The 23,154-nt window shown below is 36.3% G+C and overlaps 1 protein-coding gene and 1 pseudogene across 3 annotated transcripts; one reads left to right on the top strand and one right to left on the bottom strand.

The window, feature by feature from the left end:
* Window positions 1-385: 385 nt before the first annotated feature.
* Window positions 386-6,336, top strand: LOC148880690 (vesicle transport protein GOT1-like). 2 transcript variants are annotated; one of them, XM_088962660.1, is made up of 8 exons: window positions 386-595; window positions 783-878; window positions 1,105-1,175; window positions 4,555-4,646; window positions 4,760-4,840; window positions 4,963-5,060; window positions 5,143-5,224; window positions 6,066-6,336. In XM_088962660.1, exons 3-8 carry the CDS (start codon window positions 1,145-1,147, stop codon window positions 6,102-6,104), a joined length of 423 nt encoding a protein of 140 aa, XP_088818786.1. In that variant the 5' UTR covers window positions 386-595; window positions 783-878; window positions 1,105-1,144; the 3' UTR covers window positions 6,105-6,336. The 2 variants fall into 2 exon arrangements, with proteins under 2 accessions (XP_088818786.1, XP_088818787.1); XM_088962661.1 differs by having other exon boundaries at window positions 390-595; window positions 822-878.
* Window positions 6,337-13,275: 6,939 nt separating this feature from the next.
* Window positions 13,276-14,155, bottom strand: LOC148880689 (putative invertase inhibitor pseudogene; annotated as a pseudogene). The gene has a single exon (XR_016107994.1). The product of XR_016107994.1 is annotated as a putative invertase inhibitor pseudogene (transcript).
* Window positions 14,156-23,154: the final 8,999 nt, after the last annotated feature.

Raw genomic sequence — 23,154 nt, 5'->3', positions numbered from 1 at the left:
AAGCTCGATAATGAGATACGAGGTTTGAACAGCAACCGGTTTACCTAACCCGGACCAGACCGACCCATTTACAGCCCTGGGCCACGCATAAAAAAAGCAACAATTTTCAATTTTGTCCGGGTCCAATAGACAAGCAATACGACGTTTGCCGCAGTTGCTCGGAAAAAACAGATCTGCCCCCTCTCTCTGTCTTTCGGTTGTAAGCATGCGCCGAGGTGTAAATCCACCGCATCACTTTCGTTAACAATGATCAAGATCTACTTAAAAATGCTGTACGCTTACGCTATATAGCCTATAATATTTGGACAGCTGTCCTATAATATTTATTCAACTCCAGTTATACAGCTGTCAGGTGTTGTATATATGGCGTTAGCTTATAGCATTTGTTTACAGTAAAATAGTAGATCCCAACTTGAAAATTAACCCCTCTCGTTCTCGCCATCTCGGTTCCCCCTCGTGGTTCGTACATCTTCATCTCATCCCCAAATAAAATTGGAGTCGTCGCGAGGGTTTCAAACTAATAGCTCTACTGCTCCCGATTTCTCTCTTCTGTTCTGAAGCTCTTCACGTCGCAGCCACGGTGGCTGCCTGACCGGTACTCTCTCTCTCTCTCTCTCTCTCTGGCTGGATTGCGATGAAAATGCTCCGAGACTATGATTTTTCATAGAGTTTCCGATCATTTGGGGCTTCTTCTTCTAGTGAAGCTTAATTTTCTTCTTCTCTGTGCTTTAGATCTTCTTTTTTCTTCTTTTATTAAGTTCAGGATTTTGAAACATTTGTAGGTGGGGAATTGGTGATCTAGATCGATCTTGGTGTTGTAGGTGATCGTAGATTGATCTATTGTTGCCGGATCAAGTGCTGTTTCTTTACATTTAAAGGTATTGTTGTATATTTTCTTGCCATTGTTTGTTCTTTTTTTTTTATTATTTGACGTTGAAACCCTAAAAAGACTAGATGAATTGGACTAACCGAGGATCTTTATCGGCATATAATTAATTTATGGATCTTGAAACTGGAAGATAATATTACATGGTAAATAGTCGCAATTATAGTCTTTCTAAGTCAATATTTTGTGGTTTGAGTCCGATTTCGATTCTGCTGCAGTTTGGGAGAATTCACGTTTGGAGGTTCTAGTGTCATCAAGATGGTTTCGTTTGAGATGAACGACAGAAAAAGTACGCGTTCTTTCTATAAAACGACATATTTGTATCATTCCTTGCAAACATATACAATTTAGTCCATTACTTATGCTCTTAGCTTATTGAATGATTGCTAGTTGTCTAATTTCATTATCTGTTCTTTGTGGAACTCATGATTTTATTTTAAGGTCTCATCAATATCATTTTCTCTTATTTTCTACATATACTGGGGTCATAGATACTCAAATTGGTTGTATGAATGAAACTTTGAAATTTAATTTCGTGTTGGAGGTTCTCGATACATGAAAAGATCCACAAAGACCCACACACACACACACACGCATGAAAAGATGCACAAAGACGCACACACACACATGCATGAAAAGATGCACAAAGACACACACACACACACACACACACACACATGAAAAGATGCACAAAGACTCAATATGATGGCTCTATGAAATAGCATCTCTCTCACTATCAGTCTGGCTTTCTACACATGCATAGATGCACAAAGACACACATACACATACACACACAAAGAACAATAGATATAAGTTGTAAAATGTGTTCTGTGTTATATTATGTTCCCGTCTTTCCTCTTGATCTTGAACTCAGAGATGATGCTGCCATCATATTGATCAACTCATCAACACTTAGGTATGGAACAAATGACGGGTACATAATGTTGTAATAAGTGGTTATCAATAAACTCACAAGCACAAACAAGTTTGGGGATTTTGCTTGTTGCAATGATTTTTCAGGGAAAGGTAGTTTTTGGTTTTATTGGCATGTGTCTCATGGTGGATAACTTGAATAGGAGAGGCATGGGCAGTTGTAATTCCCTCTCTGCCCTCTGTGGGTTGAAGGAGGAAACTTACAAGTAATTTATTCATTCATCGTGCTTTCACAAACACTATATGGTCTCATTACTTCAGGTATGAGCTATACAGAGCATGTACAAAAAATGATCAACCAAAAAAGTCAGACAAGGTCATGGCCAATAATTTGGTCAATAGCCTTTCTGCTTTGCCTATCAGAGCCTCCACTTGAGATGCTTTATCCCTGAATCTTCTTTTGTTTCTATCCCTCCACAAGACTCAGCAAATTACAAGGGGAGAGAACAACGACAAAAGCCTGTCTTTCTTGTTGAAACCACCCTCAGGCCACACAGAAAACAGGGCAAAAATCTACCCAAACCTTACCAAAAAGCATGACAAAGTGAGCCCACACACAGAATGAGTATGGACAGTTAAAAAGCAGATGTTTGACTGATCCCCAATCATTCTCACATAAAGAACACTGGTTCACCATCAGCCTATCTCCAACCATTAGATTGTTAACAGTTTGGATCTTATTCAAGATAGCAGTCCATGCAAAGAACATCACTTTGGATGGTATGCCTGACTTCCAGATCAACTTCCAAGGCACTTCATCTTAACAGTGATCTGATAAAAGAAGAGAATAAAACTTTACCAAGGAAATCCCATCATTACTCCTTGCTCCTTCTCCACACCATCCTATCAGATCCACCAGGAGTGGGAGAAATGGAAATAATTCTTGCCAACAGAGAGCTCAGTTCCTCCATTTCCCAATCTTGAATATCTCCTTCTCAACCATGGTTTCCAAACCACTTGACCACCAATAACTTCAAAGCATTCTGCACTAAAGCATCTTCTCTCTTTCTAATTCAAGCATGTGGGAAAAAAATCTGCCAATGGAGAGGAGCCACACCATATATCCTTCCAGAATTGTATTCTTTCACCATTTCCTACCTTGAGTGAAGTCCATTGAGAGAAGTTTTCCATGTACTTCATAATACCCTTCCCACAACTTGATCCATATGACCGAGAAAGCAGGTTTGTGGTCCAGCTCAAACCATCTTCCCCATACTTTGGATTATCCTCCTCCACAAAACTTCTCTTTCAGTACCAAACTGCTATATCCACTAGCCCAAAAGAGTGATGTTCTTCTTGCTGATCAGCAATGATTACATATATTTGATCCCACCCAAATATGCTTGCAAGTTAAATAATTCTCTTCAACATTGCTGCATCTCTTTTTGGGAGATGGTTGAGTCTCCCCGCCTTTTGTTCCACTCTCAAGTCCCTGAGCTTTAGAAGTTTCGTTTCTGTAGTGGGCCATTTCATTGATATACCACCAAACCTTTTTTTTATTAACACGATGACACCGAGTCCTTATTGCAGCCAATGCTACTAAATTGGCTGCTTTGTCCTCCACAGAACTTCTCTTTCAGTACCAAACTGCCATATCCACTTGCCCAAAAGTGTGATATTCATGGCTTCTAACCCAATTCCTCCCTTTGTTTGCGAAGACAAATTTGATTCCAACACACTAGATGGAGTTAGTTTTCATCCTCAGCCCCTTCCCAAAGGAATTCACGCTTGAGTTTCTCAAGCTGGTTGATAATATCTGAAGGTGCTCCAAGGAGAGAGAAGTATTATGTTTTCTGATGAATGAGAGAGAAGTAATATATTGGTAAATTTGAGAGAGCACTCTGGATAGGAATTACTGTACCTCCTTCGGATAGCAGTCCTCTCTTCCACCTTGCTAATTAAATTGTTGATAATGAATGTTTAATATATTAAGATATTAAAAATTTAAAATTGAAATGGTAAATTAGTGACAATATCATCACCTAATTGAGATAGTCAAGCAATTGACTAATAGCCCAAACACAACCTTCAATTGGTTCATAGATTAGGCTAGCAGCTGATACACTAGCCAAACAAGGAGCACGGAGGAATCTTTTCTTTTCTCTCCTTTTTTTTCTGGGAAATAGCCATGGGGGATAGACTGTTAAAAGGAAATAAAGTTTGAACTAAAGAGTGAGCAGTTGAGTCTTCGTTCTCATGGGGTTTAAGGAACATATTCCTTTCCACATTTAATAAAAGTTGTTTCAGTTACTCATAAAAAAAAGGAAAAGAGCATGGTGAATTAGTGAACATGCTGATCTGTCTTCTCCCCATACATTTGATTAATTTATTATCTGTAAGGGCTAATAGGGAAGACTTCCTTAGGAATATGGACAAGCAGCACAAGAAAATTCTAGGAATTATATCTACTTATAATTTCTATAATTTATTTTTGTTTATATATTTATTAATTAAAAAGTCATAAAATATATATTTATTAATTAAAAATGGATGCTCATGAAGCTTACACCCTACACCTTGGGGCTTATACCTTGGGCTTCAAGCCTTCAACAACTGGATTGCCTTGCACCTACCTTTCCTCAACGTATGAAACCACTGTGATCACATGTATTATTTTTGTAGTTGTAGATATTACATATTAGCTGTTAACTTGTTTTTTTAAAATTTTATTGTTGTCCATGTTTATTTCAATACAAGTTCCCATCATCTAAAATTTCAAATTTCAAATAAAACAGAGATTGGGCTAGGATTGACAGGATTTGGCATATTTTTCTCTTTTCTGGGAATTATTTTCTTCTTCGACAAGGGACTTCTTGCCATGGGGAATGTAAGTTAGACATTTTAGTTTTATCTTATTGCTTTTTCTCTATTTCTTCTTTGATCTGATTGTTATATGATGCCTTTTTAACCATTGTTTTACTTGTGTTGGCACTTAATCAGATCCTATTCTTGTCAGGGGTGATGCTAACAATTGGTTTGAAATCCACCATGCAATTCTTCATGAAACGTCAAAACTACAAGGTTTAATGTTATGTTGTTATTTATTTATTTTTATATGCCTCTCTCTCTCTCTCTCACACACACACACACACACACACATTCACTCACTCACTCATGGGGGTACTCTTTCGGTGGTTGGACAGGGTACAATCTCATTTGGTTCTGGATTCTTTCTTGTCCTCATTGGGTGGCCTATATTGGGAATGATCTTGGAGGCCTATGGGTTTATTGTACTTTTCAGGTAGGATTTTTTCCTCCAATTTTTTTTTTCTCAATAATCTACTTCTAAATATTCTTGATTTATGACTGAGATTTCTGTGCAGTGGCTTCTGGCCTACATTGGCCGTATTTCTGCAGAGGATTCCAATTATTGGTTGGGTGTTTCAGCAACCATTTGTGACATCGGTAAGGATAATTGGAACTCAGAATACTGATTTCTTAACAGCAGAAAATATGTTTTGGTGTTCAGTTAAAACACTTTAAGCTCAGAAGACTTAATAGAAGCAAATTTGTTAGTTTTGTATCCCGTAGCTTTACATCTGGTTTAACTTTCTATACCCTATAACTAACTAGGTTAGTTGAATAATGAGCATTGACCTTTCAGCCATTGATCTTTGGATGGATTAAGATATTGGTATGCCTATCCAATACCTGTGCAGCCACAAAGTTCAGATGTTAACAAGCAGGGGCAGCGGGACTATATCAGCACTATCACAAATGAAATTGTATCACATGCCCATGAAATCGATTCATTGTTCGCAACTAATCCGAATTCCTTTGCAAAAAAGTGGAATGATTAGTTGTCTTCTGGTTTCTTAAAAATAGTTTAATCAGTGCCTTTAAGAGCATTGAGTCGATTATTATCCTAAACTTTGTAAGTTTAAGTTATGGCCTCTCAAGTAAATACCAATTAGTGCTGCTACCATACTACATAGTTTTTTGCTAAGTTCCTACATGAGTTTTTTGTTATGCAAAACCCAATGGTTGCTTAAACTCATGCACTGCTAGCAGAAGGCATTTGCAGTACCATTGCATGTGACTGTTTGAGGATCCGGTGTCTCTGATTTGCCAAAGATGCCTTGTATTTATTGGGACAACATATCATTGACCATGTTTTGTGTAATCATATTTCATTACAGCTGTGGAAGGTTTATTTGTATGCTGGTATATTGTATCATCCATTTAGTTATTTTTGATGGATTATCATGGATATAGTTTTCAAGCTGAAGATTGTTTCTTTTCGCAGTTCTTTGATAGGTATAGGAGCAGACGAGTGCCTGTGTGATGATTTGAATCAATGGAAAAGCAAAGGACGGATCGGGACAAAGGTCACATTGTATGATAGATTGATAGTATCTGACCTAGACTCGGTATCTTTTTGATTTGATTCCAGTAGTCACTTGGTTGAAAATGATTTTTGATTGATCATATGACCTTTATCTGTATAATACATGGTTTCTTTAGTGTTCTTTTTAGCAAATCAATCCATTGATCCTAAGAACTTAGTTTCTTGGAAAGTGAGATGTTCTTGTGCGCGTTTTGTGCTTATATTTCCTCCTATGCCCTAATTTGGATTCGGAATTTTCTATTGTGAGGTCCATTAGAATATCCCTGAAGCTGGTTGTACAGCTGGTAAGGCTGCGTTTAGAATCGGTGTAAATCAAGAACGCACTGGTTTGATTTTATCCGTATTTGGAAAGAGAATGTTTACGCACATTTGGACAAAGTGGAGTTTTATGTTAATAATCGATGTAAAACGTATCAAATGTAAAGTTTTATATTGATAATCGATGTAAAACTTATCGAACTTAAAGCAACAGGCACTCTCACAGTTCAGGTTCAGTCATTCAGTGTAAAACATTACACCGATGATCCTTGATTTCAAACGCAGCCTAAGAAATACGATTGGACTTGGCGGCGTCTAGTAATATGCAGATTTCTGATTTATACAGTAGGGCTATAAACATTCAAATGAACCGATACCCACACTATACATTTATGCCCCCCCGTGAATTGGCATCAATTCCGACTGGCACCTATCCCAACAGTACACTGAACTTATAAATTCTGGGGTATGATCATTTTCCTTTTAAAAATCTTATGAAGAATCTTTTTGAAGGGTCATTTTTTCGCTCCATGGGGCTGGCCACCTTGAAGTAAGGGGATGTGTCATATTGTCGGTTAGGTCTGGTATATTACTATAAGCCTGTCAGCTCGGAAAAATTCGTTAACTGTAAAGTGTGAATACTTAAATTTCGATTACTACTTGCGTAGAAGTTGATCGTAGACAGACAGATGTGAGACTTTGGAGGTATGGGCCTGCCGTTTTGGACATATGCATCGGATCACAATCAAATTATGGTAGATGCGGTGAACCGGATTCATGGATGGTTCAATGCCAAAAATACCTTTGTAAAAGGACGTTATATTTTATGGTAGAAAGCTTGAGTTTGGTATGACTGAATTATTCCTACTAGGTAAACTAGACCTACACATTCTATGTTTACTGTGGTTTTTCCAACCGATCCGACCTGGTCGGGTTACTTGACATAGAAATCGAAATCAACCCAGTGTTAAGAAAAACCGACCTGGTCAGTTTGAGTCGGGTTGGGTCGGTTTCGATTCTAAGTTCATCCCTGTGATAAAATCTTGTTAATTTTAAAAACAATCATAAATTGAACATCATTTCAGCTATCTCCTATGATAAAATTTAAATGAAAAGTTAATCACAAAAGTTGTCTATTCACTAATCCAAAGTTTTTTGCAATCATTCAAAAACTAGGTGACCTAATGGGCTTTGGAACTTCATGTTTGAACTAGTAACTAAGTCGGTTTGGTTCGGGTCAATGTCGATTTTCTTGTGTGAAAATCGAAACCGACCTGAATCATCGGTTTAGGAATTTGCACAACCCAAAACCGATCCGTGCTGACGGAAACCCGACCAACTTGGGTTGGGTTGGTCCGGGTTGGTCGAGTTGGGCCTTCTTATGAACAACCCTATTTGAACCATTGTTGATCCGGATGGTCAGACCATTTGGTTTGGAAATTGGCCAAACAATTGGTTCTATTCCCCCTAAACCATTATTTTGTTAAAATCCATTGATTTGGTCATGACCTGCTGATCCTAGGGGTGCAATTTGGGCGGGCCTAACCCTAGTCCGAACCGATCCAGCTTGAAATTTTACATGGACTGGGTTTGGTTTTTTGGTCCTCAAGTTGGTATTGGGTCCAAGAATTCGGGCTTTTTTATTTTTTGGGCCAAGCTCGGGCCTAGCCTTTGGGTAGTCTGAACCCAGCCCGAGCCCAACCCAACTACATAGATTCATACATACATATGAATATATATGTAAATTTTGCACACACACACACACATATAAATATATATATATATATATATATATATATATATATATATATATATATATATATATATATATTTATTTATTTAGAGCGGGTTCAAATTATAGGGCCAATTAAGTTGGGCTCGGGTCGGGACAATTGGGATTGACTGCCTTAAGCCCAAATTTTAGGGACGGGCTTGGGTTGACCATAAACCTAGCCCAACCCGCCCGACTTGCACCCCTATCTGAATCCAGGCGGTTGAATTGTAGACCTGTTCAACTCAAACAATGGTTTTGGTCATTTTTTATTTTTAAATTACAACAAGTTGATCCATTTAAACTAGACGGTTGAATCGCTGACCCAGAAACTGGTAGCGAAAGCGGTTCTGGTTCTGGGTTGTTTTTTAGAATATTGGTTTTTACTCCCCATCGTTTTGACACCATTGGTTGTGGTACCATTGCTGTTTCTACTTGAAATATGTGTTACCACATCCCATATGAGTGCCGCTTTAAGTTGAAAAATGCATGTTCAGGCCAATGTTCAAAATTTCAATATGTATTGGGCTGTATTGGTTGATACATATTGTACTGGTGGCCTCCCAATATACTTCTATAGGGGGTGTTTCGGGGTGTGACCTGGTTAAAGGGATAGACAAGCCTTAAACCGACCCCTTTGAACCAGTTTGAAAAAAAAGATCTAAAAAAAATAAAAGCAGGCAAAGATAAGGCCGATATGCCCCAATCAACATATCAACTGTGTTAATATTTTGAACCTTGGTTTGGACTGATTAGTAGCCTTTATATAGGTGAAGTGCCAAATTTAGCATTTCAGGAGGAAACAACAATTTGTATTTTGATCAGCCCATCATTAACTTTTTATACAAGTGAAGGGCCAAAACTTTAGTGTTCGAACAATTTGTATTGATAAACCCAAAATGTTTTAGATGAAATACTCTCTCACAGAAAATTTGATAAGCCCAAGACCCTGAAAAATAGGTAGAAACAGATGGTACTAAGCACAACCATTATCTCATGTTCAAGAAAGGCAAAAATGGCGTCGTGCATCTTATGTCCAGTTGGCCAGATAAATGAGTTAAGGTAAATGTATATATATTTTTTTCTGCTGAAATATAAATGGACAAATTCCTGATTAGTACCCTGTACTTTGGGCGTAGTGCCAATTTGGGCCCCAAATTTTAAAATGTGACAATTCAGTGCCCAAACTTTCAAAACATGTCAATCCAACACCTGTTGCTAACCAGTCTGCTAACCAACTGTTAAGTGTCATTTTAAAAGACACATGCCCTTCAACTGTCATCTAATTCTCTTTAGCAAACATCTAAACATTGACAAAAAATGAACAGTCCCAAATCCTTGCCTCTTCTATTTGAGAAAGTTGGGGTTACGTTTCAGTGGTCATTTTGGTGATTCCAACTTTCTTGAATTGAAGAGGCAAAGATTTGAGACTTTATTTTTATCAATACTTGGATGGTTGATAAAGAGAATTAAATGATGCTCAAAGGGCATTTGTGTCTTTTCAAATGCTACTTAATAGTTGTTAGTTAGCAATAGGTACTGGGTTGGCACGTTTTGGAAGTTTGGGTATTGAATTATCGCATTTTAAAGTTTGGGGATCAAATTGGCACTAGGCCCAAAGTACAGGGTACTAATCGAGAATTTTCCCAATATAAATGTATCTCCTCAAAAAAAAAAAAACAATAAAATACAATAATATCAGATCGATTTTGCCATCCACTCTTGGAGAACAAATGAGAAACCATAAATTATCCTTGAGCATCGGTTAAGTTAGTTTCAAAGAGATGACCAATCAGGTGGTATTCAGTCTTGCCTGAATTCCAAATTTCTCATTATTCAACCAAAAAAATAAAAAAAAAATGTTTAAAACTGTCCTGCCATTTTCTCTATCAAGCATGGCTGCCAAACTCTTATAATTTATGATATGATTCAAATTGTGAATCCTTAAGGTAGGGTTCTCAATGGTTTGGGTTGGGCCTAACGGACCCAAACCAATTGGGTCTAAGGGTAGGGTTCTCAATGGGTCGGGTTGGGCCTGTTGGACCCAAACAGATTGGGTTGGTTCTTGTTCCAGGAATTGGAATCGATGGATTGGTTCCAGTTTCTGGTATATTGTCCTGATTCTTAACGGGTTAGAACCAGTTCCACCCAGTTCCGAAGTGAGCTATATATATATTAAATGTATGATATATATTTAATATATATAATATTAAATTATATATAATTTAATATATATTATCAATGTTCAAAAAATCATTACGTATTGGCCCCTTCCTGATATGCTCCTATAGGGGTTGTATTGGGTCAGGGCCTGGTTCAGAGGGTAGTCGGCACCATAGTTGTCAAGGCAACGCCTACGCGACAAGGTGCCCTTGGAGGCTTGCCTCGCCCAGTCGCTTAGTAGTTTTGTATACTGTCTTATAATATACTTTTATATTGTTACTTTTTTGAGATTATAATTAGAAAATAGACATTATTAAACAAAAATATTCATTTTTTGTGTTTATAAACTATTTCTTTTTATTATTTTCTTATTTGTTAGGGTTTGATCAACACAAACATTGCTAACTGCTGTGTTGAACCCTCAAAGACTTCAGAATTTGAACCAATAAGTAAGGGAAAATTTTAAGTTTTGTCTAATCAACACATTTCTTCATCAAATCTTCTTCTTCTTCTTCTTCTTCTTCTTCTTCTTCAATCTTTTCTTTTCTTCTTTTCCTATAACAAAAATAGGGGTTCAGTCCCCATATTTATTGAATTTTCTTTTCTTTCTTCTTTTACTTCTCATAAATATGTTGATTTTCTAGACAAAAACATGAAGTTTATAATTTTCTTATGAAAATTATGGATGGTTATTAAGGAAAGAGGGTTATGGAACCTAGGAAACTACCTAGGATATGTATTTTTCACTTAAAAAAATCCATCGCCTAGGCAACTAGGCGCCCTACTACTGCCTAGCCTCGCCTTGGCGCCTTGAAAACTATGGCTGGCACTTAAACTGACCCCTTTGAACCGGTATTGAAAAAATAAATAAAACTTAATAAAAGGACCGATACAAGTTGATATGCCCTAGCAGTGTAATATGTATTTTTCACTTAAAAAAATCCATCACCTAGGTGACTAGGCACCCCCCTATCGCCTAGCCTCGCCTTGGCACCTTGAAAACTATAAACTGACCCCTCTGAACCGGTATTGAAAAAAATAAATAAAACTTAAAAAAAGGACCAATACAGGTTGATATGCCCTAGTGGTGTATCACCCTCTATCAATACTTTGAACCTTTTATATTATATATAATTTAATTATACATACATTAAATGAATTAATATTATATATAATATTTTCAATGTTATTATAATCAAGGCCATTGGGTCGGGACCCAATTGTCCTGAAAAAATCTGTTCAGTTCTAGCTAGGTCTACAATTACAGACCCTATTGGGTCTGATTTGATTCCAAGTCCTTAATAATTTCGGAAAAGTATGGACAGCCTAATGCAGATTTTTGATTCCCATTGCAAAGCTATAAACATTCAGAAGGTTCAAAAACCATACTATACCCACCCATTAATTGGCATCAATTCAGAGCTGGCACCTACCCCAAATGTATTCTGACCCTGGGGTTATCGGTCATTCTCCCTAATAATTTTTATTGGATCGGTTCCAATTCCACCTGTACCCTACCCAAACCTGACCCGTTGACAGCCCTAAGGATTCCATTCAAATATCATGTCTGAATTTCTTTTCCTTGAAAAGAAAATTATGATTACTGCATGGATCTTACAAATTTTTTTGGTAACTCAAGCTTACAATTTATGCTATTTATTTGCGCATTTCAAAAAAAAAAAAAAAGGGACAGATCTAGTTCTTTGCTTTGTCATGCTATTATGTTTATTTTTTTTTTAAATTATTTTCCAGGGCACTTGTCCTCACCAGGAATTATTTAGGTTATTTAAGACCTATTTAGAAGCCTTATTGGGTTTATTTTCCATCATGGTTAAAGAAGAGTTTTATGTGAGTTAATTGAGATGTTCTATATCATCATCATCATTGTCTAAGTCAAGGTTTTTAAAACTGAACTGGACAACGAATCCATCAGGGGTTTGGTTCCTAGGTCAAATGGTCCAACCGTCCAAACTGAACAGATGGCGCATTCTGACAAAAAAAAAAGAAATAAATAAACGGGCAAAATCATTGGACGGTTCGAATGGTTTGACCACCCGAGTCAGTGGTTTACTGACCAAATCAACAGTTTTTGGCAAAATGATAGTTCTTAGGTAAAACAGAATCGGTCACCTAACCTGACCAGTTCCCGGTTTTTCTGATTCGATTGTCGGTCCGGTCCGGTTTGGAAAACCATGGTCTAAGCCTTATCCCAAATATATGGGGTCGGCTATATAAAACCTGTTTTGCCATTCCGTTTTGTGTGATGCCATTCCCATTATTTCTTAATTTTCTATATATATATTTATGTTTAAATTTTTAATAATTTATTTAAAACCAAATAATCTAATCTCGTGATTTATGACATAATTCATGATTCCATTTGATTCAACCTTCTCCATAATTTACGATATGATTAAGATTCTTCAGAATACTGCTTGATATCAAGAACCATGGACATTTTCTGAAAAAGGGAAGGGCCCATAACTTTCCAAAAGTAGATAGGGTGGTAGTTCAATCTTAGATGGTTTTTAATGGGTGAGAGCATGGGCTCCAGCCTCCAGTGATGACACCTAATACTTGAAACTCTGTAATTCTCTGCTAGAGGAATGGCAATCACAGAGATAGAGATACTCTTCCAAATTCAAAAATTCAGTTGATAGAGAAATCTGCAAATTGGGTAAGCCCCTCCACCAGCCAAAGAGGATATGAATCAAGAATCAGACAGGAAATTAAGCGGTTCTAAAGAATCACCTAGATCCCAAGCCTGAATGTGCATTCACAAGCTACCTTCTGTTAGTCTTGGGTATTGCGAGGACTAGAAGAGCCCTCAGTTAAGCCTTGGTATTGATCTTAAAGTTGGTTTGCCCTCAGATGTTGTGCTGCAATTTAGTTCCTATGTTCAGATATGGTGGACTATTTTCTTTCTGTAAGTTTATAGCATAAAATCTTTTTCTAACTCCCTTAAAAACAGAAGGTTACAATTACAATAACAATTGTCAATCTGGACATTGGAAATTTTGGTTATACAGAGCCAAGTCCAACAGGTGAACAACCTCCATGAATTCTATGTATCACCCCCATCACACAACAGAAATAGATGGGTTATACAAATATAGATCTAAACTATGACTTTGACACCAACACAGACTAATGTAGATCACTTCTGTATAAACAGATGACTAAGGATTGAGATCACCCGTGAGGCATATAGAAACACAGAAGGGGGCAATTTGCTGATGACCAGAGCAATCTCACACAACTGAATGAAATTGTCACTCTCCTTTGTTAATGGAGTCACTACACCTTCTTCCTCAAACCCAGAGTTACATGTCGAAGCTGATTCCATTGCTGCACTTATGTATGCATTAGCACTAATGTAATCCTCAGATTCAAAGTACCTGATCGAGTTTTTCAGTGTAGAATTTGCATCCGAGTATAGTTCCAAACAATCATTTAAGCTTGCCATGGCGGGTTGATCATCTTCATTCTCTAACAGAGTCTTAATCTTTGCAATTGTGCTGGTGGCATTTTCTTGGGCCAATTGTACTGCAATGACTCCAAGTCCTTGAAGATCTGCACTGCTGCTCTCAGGGACAGATTGGAGAGAGGTTACACAGAAGTTGTAGCTCAAGTGTGGAGACCGTTCTGCACATGTTCTGCAGGCGCGGTCGATGATGTTAGATACAAAGACATTGTTATGACTGGAGAGGAGAGGAAGGAGCCAGAAGGAGAGGGAGAAGATAGAGAATAGAGGGTTCATGGTCTCTTCTGATTTCTATCAAGTACATGTTGCTCTTATAGAGAGAATTGGGGAAGGCACATCAGGTGCAAGCAATTGAGAATAAGAGAACTTACATCAGGACAATTTCTACTGTCCCTGGACACAAGCTTAATATGGATAATCTGTTTTGGTGAAGTTTGCTACTAGAATTTACTGTAACTTGGCAAGTTTATTGCTCCCTTGATGGTTCTAACTGAGACACCATTTGATTGACCTACTTGGGCCCTTCATCTAAACCATGTCATTGTTTTGTATGAGTTTGGCTTGCTCAAATTCCTATTACCAGAGAGTTTTGCCAAGCTCTCCAAACATTTTCACTTGGTTCAAAATATAAAACTATGAAGACTATGGCAAGTCTACCTGAGGACAGCCAAGGTTTTTCTAACATGTTTAGGAGATTGACATTCAATTCTTTTTTTTTCTGGGCGTAATTAAGATGGGTTATAATTGATGGTAGTAAACATTAATTCAAGGCTTTAATTGTAATTGTAGGACCAATTCTGCATCTTCATCAGGCTGGTTGGATTGGGGGCTGGGGCGAAGTAGCCAACCTAAGCTCAACTCAGCAAAAAGGACAACCCCAAAATGGTCCCATTCTTCTTCTCAAATTTCTGTTGCCATTTGGCAAAATAGCTATTTCTCATTATAATTTTCCATTTATTTATTTATACATATCTTGATGATTACCCTTTTGCATCAAATTCTTTAAATCATTTTGATGTTGTTTACCTTTTTGAGAATGCTACCACATTACTCTTTAGATGAATCAATCTTGTTACCCCTGTTTAGTCTCTCTTGTCCAAGCCTTGTGGCTTAGATAAACTGATAAAGACTTCTGGTCCCACATTGCCTATCAAACTCACCTTCCTCTTTGACTTAACTTAGAAGGTTCCAATACCAATCCAAATCCTCTCTCCAAATCTACACGCAAACTAAATGTTTCATGTGAATTGCACTCTTGCCGAGGCCCATAGAACAAGAATTTATTTATTTATTTTTTATTTTTTCCTGTTTGGTACCATTGCTGTTTCTACCTCAAAACATTTTGAGTTGATGAATACAGCAGCTTTGTGAAGGAGATTTTTTTTTTTCTTCTATCTGAAATTTCTATCATCAATACAAATTGCTATTAGTTTCAGCTATAAGCATCAATAATCAGATAGAAACAACAATAGTACCAAACAGGTCATGCCCAGCCCAAGCCCAGATCGTGAAACGAGTTATGAGTTCACTATGAAAACACCAACTTGTATATAGCAGAAATAGTTTAGAAAACAGGTCTAATTTGCCTACTTGGGCATGAACTAACAGACTACTCTGTTAATCGTCTTGAAATTAGTCGGAATTGGAGACATTGGGTTGTGTTTGGTACCATTGCTATTTTCATCTGATACATTCTCCGTTGATTAATACAAATTGCTGATTCTACCTGAAACTTCAATGAGCAGTTCTATACATGCATTTTTCTAGTTGAAGTGATTCTCTTATGTGATGGGATAATACATATTTCTCACCAATTTGTATTGATCAACACCCAAAATGTTTTAAAAAAAAGTCAAAAATTTCCAATAACTCTAAGAATGGTAAGAGAAAGAGTTCACATCTCCGCCTCACAATGCCCCACAGCACATCCCCGCTGTGTTTTGGGAACATCTCCCGATGATAATACCAGTCCCGATGATGTCATCATCGGGAGATGTTCCCAATACACGGCGGGGATGTACTGTGGGGCGGCCCTTTGTGGGAAAGAGAGATGTCATTTCTAAGAGAAAAGCAAATTGATGATGGAGAGAGAGATGTGATGCTCGTTGCTTTTCTAGTGAATTTTGCCAATGTTATATAAACCATGAGATTTGTTCAATTATGACAGGTTGGCACGAAACAATGGAATCCTATGGAAGGCGATGCCATGAGATGACTACAAGGAACCACTAGTGTACTCCCTTCCCCTTTTCCCTTCCAACTTACAAGTACGGGAGATGTTCCCACCAATAGTATGGGAGATGTTCCCAATGTGCAGCTGGAATATGATGTAAGGTTCTTGTGAAGAAAGCTTTGTGAGGAGCAAATTCGGACTTCCATAATTGTGTCTAAACTTCCCTTTAGAAGGTTGGGTAGGGCCAACTTGAAAACGGCCTGACCCAATCCTTCGGTTGGGTTGGGTTGAGAACAAAACTAGTCCAACCCAAGTCCAACTGTCAGACTTTCTAGTTTCTATTCATCAAATTGGCTAATTAGCTATTTCAGGAATTGAGATCTGCTCCTCACAAAGCCTGCCTCACACTGACCACATAGGCACATCTCACTGTGTATTGGGAATATCTCCCATGAATAATAACACATAAATACGGGAGATGTTCCCAATACATGGTGAGATGTGCTTGTAAGGTCGGTGTGAGGAACAGATCCGGACTCCTTTTTTTTGATCTGCTGGCCACGTTCACTCAACTGCACATTGAGAACATCTCTTATATTTTATAGCGCTGATATTTGCTTTGCAATGTATGGCCGTGTTAATGTGGCCAGCATATCCGGCCTGGACTCATTTCATATATGTAGGTCTGTCAATGGACTCCAAAAATCCAATACCTACTTTAACACCCATTCATCATATACTCAGATTTGGATGCTAAAATCTGCATCCGTTTAATAATTGGATTAGATGTAGAGGTGCAAATTGATTGGATCGGGAGATCCGATCCTATTTGGTTGAATTCGGGTCACCCCTGTTAAGATAAAATCCATATATATGTTATTTATTCATTTATTTATAAATATATTATTTATATTGCATTTTTATAACTTTGTTATATTATTTATTTTTTTATAAAAAACATGCATATATATGATGAAATAATTAAAAAACTAGCGGGGACCCGTGCAATGCACGAGAAAATCTGAAAGATTTAATAATTTTATTTAATTTTAATTAATATTAAAATAATAATAAAAAATTTTTGTTAATTAACTACAAGTATTCAAAGTTATTGTTAATATCTAAAATTTTAATAATTGTATTTTTATTTAATGTTGATTTACAGAAAGTAACTATTGTTAATTTAATATGAACAAATATTTTTTAATAAATTTAGTTTTATTAATAATTTATAGTAATTTTAATAATTGTTATTATTTTTAAATGAAAATTTGATGAACTTTAAATAAATAAAAATAACTACAAAACTAACATTTTTATTAATTTCACTAATAATTAACAATTATATAAGAATGACAACGGTTGGATTCAGGGCAGGGCACCGACATCTCTGTCCCTGCCCCATCGTTAAGACACTCTACCCCATTCCCACCTCGTCCCCAATGTCAAGCGGGTTCAAGGCAAGGCAACCACTCCTCAATGTCGAGCAAGTTCAGGGGCAAGGCACCCCACTCCTCATCAAGGATGGGAAATCCTCGAATTTTGCCACCCTATTCCCAACATTGGGCAAACTCAAGTAGAGGTGTAAATTGGGTCATGCTAAGCTGAGCCTTGAGCTAGGCTAGGCCGCAAATCGAGCCAAGCTATGAGAGGTCCATTTAAAAAAGCGTTTAAATTTTTATTTTATATGATTTTTGATGTATACAATTGTTTATATATACAATTAGACATATTCATGGGCCAGGTAGCCTGACGGCCCAACTTGGCATGACTCGCTATTTTTCAGGCTTGGACAATTTTAGGCTCGTGGGCTCGAGTTTGAGCTTTCTCAAATAAGCCCAGCCTGACACTATTACATATGTAAAAAAGGTACTTATGTTATATATATATATATATATATATATATATATATATATATATATATATATATATATGTGTGTGTGTGTGTGTGTGTGTGTGTGTGTTTCTTAATAAATATCAATTTACTATTAGAAAATATAAATTAGTTTATTAATTTATTAAATTACTACTAAATTAATATAATATTAGTTTATAAAAATATACTAAAATTAAGACATTTTGTGTACAGATCGGTCTTTGGGCTTTATATAAGGGCTGGGCTCGAGCTCAAGATCTAGGGCTGATGGTCAAGCCAGGCTCGGTCTTGGGCTTGCACATTTTCTGTTGATAAAGAGGCATGTGTTAATTATAAAACTATGATTTTTTACAAATTAAATTTTTTATTTAATTCTAGTCTAGTATAAAAAATATATAGCATTTCTATGTATGTTAATATAAACCATATATGCATATAATTTCCAAGTTGAGATTATTAGGGGTTGTTTTGCTTGGGTCCTATCCGTTAAAGCTATCATTGGACTCCAAAAGTTTGATACCCAACTAGACTTTGGATCTAATTATCCCTGATAAGTTAAACCTAATTCAAAAGAAAATAGTTGCTTGAGCCTGCAAATTTATAGCCCTAATCGAGTTAGGTTAAGTTATAAATGATTTGTTACTTTTTATTATAAATTATTAAAATATTGTTAGTTGTTAAAATTTTATAATTATTAAATTAATGTATCTATTTAAAATACAATAAATTTTGAAAATTATCATATTTTCAGAAATATTGCTAATTTATTGGCTAAAACTAATTAAATGTAATTTTCTACTATTTATAGCTTAAATTATAATTATTGTTAATTATAATTTAAAAATAATTGTTGTTAATTATATTACCATTAATAATGAAAATACATTATTTTTTAATTATTGTTCAGTATTTTTTGCAATAAAATACAATTAATTTATTTTTTAATTATTTTTAGTATTTTAATTAAGTTTTAGGTTTTTCAGAATTTTTGGATTTTTAATTAAATTTTGGTGGTTTTTCATTATTATTTAGTATTTTTTGCATATGAGTATTTTCAATAATTTCCAATATTTTCATCATTTATTTTTTCATATTATTCACTACAAAATTAATTTGCATTTGCTTTTAGTAAAAATAATTAAATAACTAAATAAATACCATAGTTATTACAAAATACAACTACTTTTCAATATTTTTCAATAATTTTTGGCTTGAGTATTTTTTTTAATAGTTTTTGGTATTTTTTATAATAAAATACTATTAATTATATTTTAGTATTTTAATTATTTTAAGTAAATACCCTTATTAATATAAAATATTGTTAATTTTCAATATTTTTTTTATTTATGTTTTGTTTTTTTAGAAATTTTCCAATTTTTAATTAATTGTTGGTATTTTAAAACTATCAATTAATATTTTTTTATTAGTGTTTATTAAGGTCTCAACTCATAAGTTATCTAATAATATTATTATAACTATCAATTAATATTTTTATATTTAAGAATCTTATTTTTATTAGCGTTTATTAAGTTGGATTTTTTAGTGGAATTGAAACACATTTTTAATATTTACTAAGTTTTGTTAATATTTAGTTTTAGTGAAAGTTTAGTGGATTTTTAAATTAATAATTTTTGATTGTTTAACTACAACCTATTTATATGATTTGATTTATATCATGGTTTTCAAAAGCGGACCGAACCGAAAAAATTGGGAACCGGTTGGGTGATCGGTTCCATTTTACCCCATAACTGTTATTTCACCAAAAACCGTTGATTTGGTAGTAAACTGCTAACCCAGGCAGTCAAACCGTTTGAATCGTCCAATGATTTTGGCTGTTTTTTATTTTTTTGTCAGAATGGGCGATCTGCTCAGTTTGAACGATCGGACCTTTCGACTCGGGAACTGGACCTCTAACCGGTTCGTTGTCTAGTTCGGTTTTAAAAACCTTGACTTATATTATTATTATTATTACTACTCTCTCTCTCTCTCTCTCTCTCTCTCTCTCTCTCTCAAAATGCATTAAATAAGAGGCCTAGGAAAACCCAAAGGTCTCTCTCTAATAGTGTATAGCTTTATTAATCTATATTACCGTTTTATATTTTTAAAACAAAAGAAATTAAGAAAAAAAATACAAAAAATAGAGAAAATAGATAAATAGTTTCTCTCAAAGGAGAGACATGCTCAAATGGACAAATATTATATATATATATATATATATATATAGAGAGAGAGAGAGAGAGAGAGAGAGAGAGAGAGAGAGAGAGAGAGAGAGAGAGAGAGAGAGAGAGAGAGGATGGAACTTTAACAAACTTTAATGTAATAAAATTAATGGAATTTTTTGGAATTTAATTATTAATTACTTTTTAATAATAATAATAATTTTAATTTTATTTTATATTAACGTTATTTTGGAATAATAATAAATCGACATTTTATTATTTTCTATTAAATACTAATTTTGTTTAATAAATGTTATTGAACTTTATTTAATAAAATATTAATAAATTTGTTTTTATTAATTATTGCTTGATTATTTTTTATTAAATGTTGTTAATTTTATTAGTTCTTGCAAATATATTAATTATGAAGTTAGATTTTTTGATGTACTAATTTTTATTAATAAAAACATTTTTATTAAATAAATTACATTGAAATTAATTTTGTATGTAATAATGAATTTTAAAACAATAATTTTTTTTATCTAAGATCCTTAAAATTTTGTTTAATCGACACAAACAAGGAGCATGAATTTGAAAAAGGGTTTGGATCGAAGTACGGACCGATTTATCCAATATCCAATATAAAGTTAGAAACCCATTTACATGGATTGACAACGGATGAAGAATACATGTTTACTTTGTCGTCCTTACCCGAATGTATAAACGGTCTATACCTGCAATCAATTACTTCCAATTGCCCAAGCCCAATTAATCGGAAATCTAGGCAAGTTTTATTGTTGTTACAGTCATTGGTTGGCTTGTAAAAAACCGAAGAAAATTGAGAAGTGAGAAAAGGGACGTTAAAAAGGAAAGTAAAAGTAGAAACTCCTAGTCTCCTATTTTGTCTAAGCAAAATTCCTAGCAGTATATATCTAGAAACTCATCTCTATGGTTCTAATGGAACTACCATCACCGGCAACAATTTATTCATCTCCAATTGGGTAGGCAGTAGGCTATCCTCAAGGGGGTCCTCATTACGATCTATTCATCCATCGTGAAAAAAAAAAAAAATCAAAATAAAGAATTGAAATTGGAAGAAGATTGGCATGTCCAAACGTCTGGCGTTCCAACTTGTTAAACGAATTAATAAGGAGGGTGGAATACGTCTTGGAAATTCAAATGTCTCTCGCCTTTTATTTGGGTTTAATTACAATTACGTGGAATAAAAAAGTAGAAAATTCAAAAAACAGAAAATTAGGAAGGGGGTTCCTACAAGAAGACTATACTATTTTTTCTTTATTTTAATTGATATATTTTAATTTTCTTTTAATAATTTATTAATTTTTAAAGAAAACAAGTTGGATCGTATCGGATCCAAAGATCTGACTTATCAACAATATTCAAATTTAGATCAAGGCCTATCAGATCTTCAGATCAGATTCAAAGATCTCACTTACCAATAGGATTTGAATTCAGATCAAGGCCTATCAAATTCAACCGGATTTTTTTGGATTGGATCTGATTCGAATATATCCTGATTTGAATCCGATTCAATCCATTTGTATCCCTAATGATGGAGGGTGATTTGACCCGACCCCTTGAGACGATGACACATGGACATGACTCAGCACGAACAACAACTCAGCACCAAAGCTTGACCGCAGCTAAGTAACGAGCCCGCAGGATAGCTCGCTACGTCATAGCTCGCTATAGGAGGAGCTCGCTACAACGTGAGCTCAAGGTCCCCCGAGCTACTGAAAGGGAATACTCCAAGACTATCCCAGCTCGCGAGCTAGGGTAACCAGCTCACTCCAACACTTAGGTAGAAAGACAGCCCTGAAGACAATCTTGAGAAGGGTCATCTCGAAATACCCCTAGGAGCTCGCTACGAAGTAGCTCGCGATAGGATAGTTCGCTACACGACAAGATAGCTCGCTACGTGACAGGGTAGCTCGCGGCTAAGCAACGCGATGCTCTCAGGAAGCTTCTATCTGACAAGACCGTACTCGTCAAACTACGCCACGTCTCCAGACTGACGGCGCAGTCCCTGCCCATTCAACAAACTGCATCCACGTCTCTCGACAGATGGTGGCGTGCCTGTCTTCCCGGGATGTGTCACTCACCCGATTGGGTAGTACCCTACAACAGTTACCTGCGCAGCCCTGACAGATAATGGCTGCGACAGAAGCCCAGTGGTGGTTACACCCGATTTGACAAGAACGCCTATATAAGAGCCCCTTAGTCGAAGGAGAGGGGATCTGATTTGATTTTGGATCTTGAATCATCTTACTTGCTCTCAAGCTAATCTTGAACACTCAGTAATCTAGCGTGACCTACACTCTTAGTCTCTTTACACTCTTTACTATTTTCCCCAACGTTTTAACTTAAGCATCGGAGTATTCCCACTGGGCAAGTCCCCTGAGAATTCTTCACCGTCTTCTTCTCAGGTGCCGTCCGTTGCCAGCTAAGAGCCAGTAAACAGCCAGCTAGGAGTGCCCGGATTGCGCAACATCATTTGGCGCCGTCTGTGGGATACGCTTCAAAAAGCCTTCCGCTAAGCTTCTACAGTTTCCTTTTTGAAAACTCATCATTCATGGCTTCCTTTAGCAACGCCGGACGTGGTGCCAGCCAGAATGTTTCTAGGGAGCAACCCCAACTTCCTACTGTCTGTATTGGACAGTTCACTGTCCCCCTCTCTGTGGATGGGATTCCCAGTCTAAACGTGCCTCTTGCGGTGGCACCCGCGGTCGCTCCACTCCCTTCCACGGTGGGAGCAACTTTTGCTGAACCTTCGGTTGTGCCCCCAGTGGCCAACCCGAACTAGTTGGAAGACTTAATGCAATGCATGTGAGCCATGCAAGCTCAAATGCAATAGTTCCAGTAGTTCCAGCTCTACCAACAACAAGTGCTGCACCAGGTTTCCCAGTACCAGTACCATCAATAGTTTCCTTCTTTGCCTCAGGCCCAACCACCGCTTCCCCCTCGGCATCTGACCACGAAGTAGACCAAATCCTCCTGATGGAGCGAACGACCTCGCTAGGGAGAGGCCTCCTAGGCCCAGGATCCCGCCAAGAGCCAAGCCTCTTCCCATGGTAGGAAGGAG

The sequence above is a fragment of the Nelumbo lutea genome, chromosome 1 (assembly GCF_056320005.1).
Source record: "Nelumbo lutea isolate HS-2025 chromosome 1, American lotus-T2T, whole genome shotgun sequence".
Classification (NCBI taxonomy): Eukaryota; Viridiplantae; Streptophyta; class Magnoliopsida; order Proteales; family Nelumbonaceae; genus Nelumbo; species Nelumbo lutea.
Note: the sequence above shows the minus strand (reverse complement) of the source record. Positions and strands in the feature narration are given on the sequence as shown.

Excerpts from the sequence above, each read along its gene's own strand:
- LOC148880690 (XM_088962660.1), top strand. The coding sequence starts at position 1,145 with ATGGTTTCGTTTGAGATGAACGACAGAAAAA. Across the intron at positions 4,647-4,759 it reads GACTTCTTGCCATGGGGAAT|ATCCTATTCTTGTCAGGGGT; the intron begins GTAAGTTAGACA and ends GCACTTAATCAG. Across the intron at positions 4,841-4,962 it reads TGAAACGTCAAAACTACAAG|GGTACAATCTCATTTGGTTC; the intron begins GTTTAATGTTAT and ends GTGGTTGGACAG.